Raw genomic sequence first — 2,503 nt, 5'->3', positions numbered from 1 at the left:
TATAATATAATATAATATAATATAATATAATGATGTGATTGACTGGGCATGTGTCCAGGTTATTTTAGCACTCTTGGAATGACTCTTGTTCCAAGACTGAACTATTGCTGAAATGAATTGTTGTATATAATAGAATAGAATAGAATAGAATATATAATATAATATAACATAATATAATATGTGTCATTTTAGATCAAAGACCAAAAATCTATTTCATTGACTTTTTTTAATGAATCAGCATTATTATCAATATAACAAAGAGTGAAAAATTTAAGGGGGTCTGAATACTTTCCGTACCCACTGTATATATATAGTACTTTTTTGAATTGGCATTTATGTTCATATTTTTAGTTTTCAGTTTAAGTTTTAGTAATTTGGTTATGCGCTTTTGTCAGGGTTTTTTTTCAATATTTATTTCAATTTTAGAAATTTAAGTACTTAAATTATTTTTCAGTTAGTTGGCAAGGCAACATTTCTAATTGTCATTGTCATTAATTGTCAGTTTTTTTAAGTTTTTCATCTAATTGTTTTAATTTTTTTCGGCTTTATTTCAATTAACAATAAAGATAATACATACTTTTTTAATAGTTCAAGTTAACAATAGCAACACTCAAATGAATATTACATATACAGCACGGCCAATCATATTTGAGGACTGTATTAGTAATTAAGTACAATCAGTCATATTTTACACCCTTGCATTGCATTGCATTGCACATTGTATGTTTGATTGTTTAATCAGTTAGTCTGCCTCACTAATCATTTTATAATTTTTTAATCAGAAATAGAGACTGATGAAGAATTTGATGGGCCCTACAAATGGCAGTTGAATATTGGAAAGGGCTGGAAGAACATTTCCAACGATCACATTCTAGAAGCCCAGTATTCACTCCCCAACATCAAAGGAATCAAGATCTATAACACCCAAGCTGGGTATGTGCAATTGTATTATTTACTTGAGTGTACCAGATTATAAATTAGTCACCCCAAATTCAAATTCTGTCATTATTTTCCCACATTTCATTCCTGTATACTGTAACATACCATAAAACGCATCCCCTGTTATTCTGTGCTTGTAGTTTAACTATTGCAGCTATATATTTAAACTGCTATATATCTTTCTCATTTGCATTATAGGGTTATTTCTATTGATTTCACTAAAATGAGAGTTCTTCAGAAAACAAATATTAAAGTGCGGCGTATGAGCGCAAAAGATACAGAATGGCTGTGGTATTACAGAGGTGACCACTGCTGGTATCAGTATGGAGAGAAGGTGAGTTCTACATTAATGCATATGACCTGTGGACTGGACAGTCTCGTCTTAATTTGTCCACTAATAATATTCTAGTGGGATATACATGGTTTCACAGGAGACATTTTCCTCATTTTGTCTGAACCATCGTTTTTCAAAAACAAAAGTGTGGTGGAAATGACAGTAATGGTAATGACAGTGATGGAAATTGCTTATATATTTTGGCATGAAATGGCAGACTGCTTTATCTTGCTAAGACTAAATGTTAGCTATCAGTTTATGTATAGAAGTACATCAAATTTTTGGCATAATTTGGTTTTGAAATGTCCACATTAAAATGCTCTGTGCACTAATACTAAGTAATACATAGGAATAAAATAAATAAGAATATAATATATAATGTATTTCCATATTTTTCACTATTTGTTAAGATTATAGTTTTAAAATGTGATCATGAATATTTTTATGATGGATCTGGAATATGATGGATTTTTATAATGGATCATTTATTTTGGGTATATTCGGTTGAGTTTAGGACAAGAAAGACAATAAAATCTGTAAATAAAAGGCATTATAAGAAATGATAAAGTTTCATATAACATGAAAGTTGAAACTGTTTTTACATAAAAGAAGAATCAGTAGCTGAAAAAAAAAAACATGATGGGCTGCTTTTATCACATCTGTATCTTACTGTTTAAGATTATATGAATATAAAAGTAGTATTTTGCATAAATGCATTTTGATTACCAGTGTTGGGGAAAGTTACTTTTAAAAGTAATGCATTACAATAGTGCGTTACTCCATAAAAAAGTAACTAATTACGTTACTTCGTTACTTTTTATGGGAAGTAATGTGTTGCGTTACTTTTGCGTTACTTTTTAAATCTGGACAGGGCTTGCTTGTTTGTTTTTAAAATAAAAAAGTTCTATTTTTGGCTAATATAAAAGCCTTTTCACACCAAAAGTGAAATGAATAAGCCTCAGGCTGAAGGGAAGGTAAATTTACGTCCGTACAGTAGAATGCAGAAGAAGAAATTTCAACACACTTCAGCAATAAAAAAAAAACACACAGATGTTTGTCTAGAGTCATTTTTTCTTATTGGTACGGTTGAACTGGATCATCGAAGACATTGGTTAATAGAATGGGATTAAATACATAAAGGATATTTGTGTTGTTTAACATTTAATGATTGCAGGTTTGCGTCATATTCTGAGTTGCATTATTTTTATTAATTTTGAGGAATACTGAATC

The 2,503-nt window shown here is 29.7% G+C and overlaps 1 protein-coding gene across 3 annotated transcripts in view; it reads left to right on the top strand.

Moving 5' to 3' along the window:
* LOC107748491 (poly [ADP-ribose] polymerase 12-like) overlaps nucleotides 1-2,503 on the top strand; it is a 12,305-nt gene that overhangs the window by 5,623 nt on the left and 4,179 nt on the right. For all 3 annotated transcript variants that reach the window (XM_016563283.1, XM_016563284.1, XM_016563282.1), the window contains exons 4-5: nucleotides 783-933; nucleotides 1,138-1,273. In XM_016563283.1, the coding sequence (XP_016418769.1) occupies nucleotides 783-933; nucleotides 1,138-1,273 (287 nt within the window). The remainder of the gene's footprint in view (nucleotides 1-782; nucleotides 934-1,137; nucleotides 1,274-2,503) is intronic.

Source organism: Sinocyclocheilus rhinocerous, unplaced genomic scaffold (assembly GCF_001515625.1).
Source record: "Sinocyclocheilus rhinocerous isolate Xijiao unplaced genomic scaffold, SAMN03320098_v1.1 scaffold78, whole genome shotgun sequence".
Taxonomy (NCBI): Eukaryota; Metazoa; Chordata; class Actinopteri; order Cypriniformes; family Cyprinidae; genus Sinocyclocheilus; species Sinocyclocheilus rhinocerous.
Note: the sequence above shows the minus strand (reverse complement) of the source record. Positions and strands in the feature narration are given on the sequence as shown.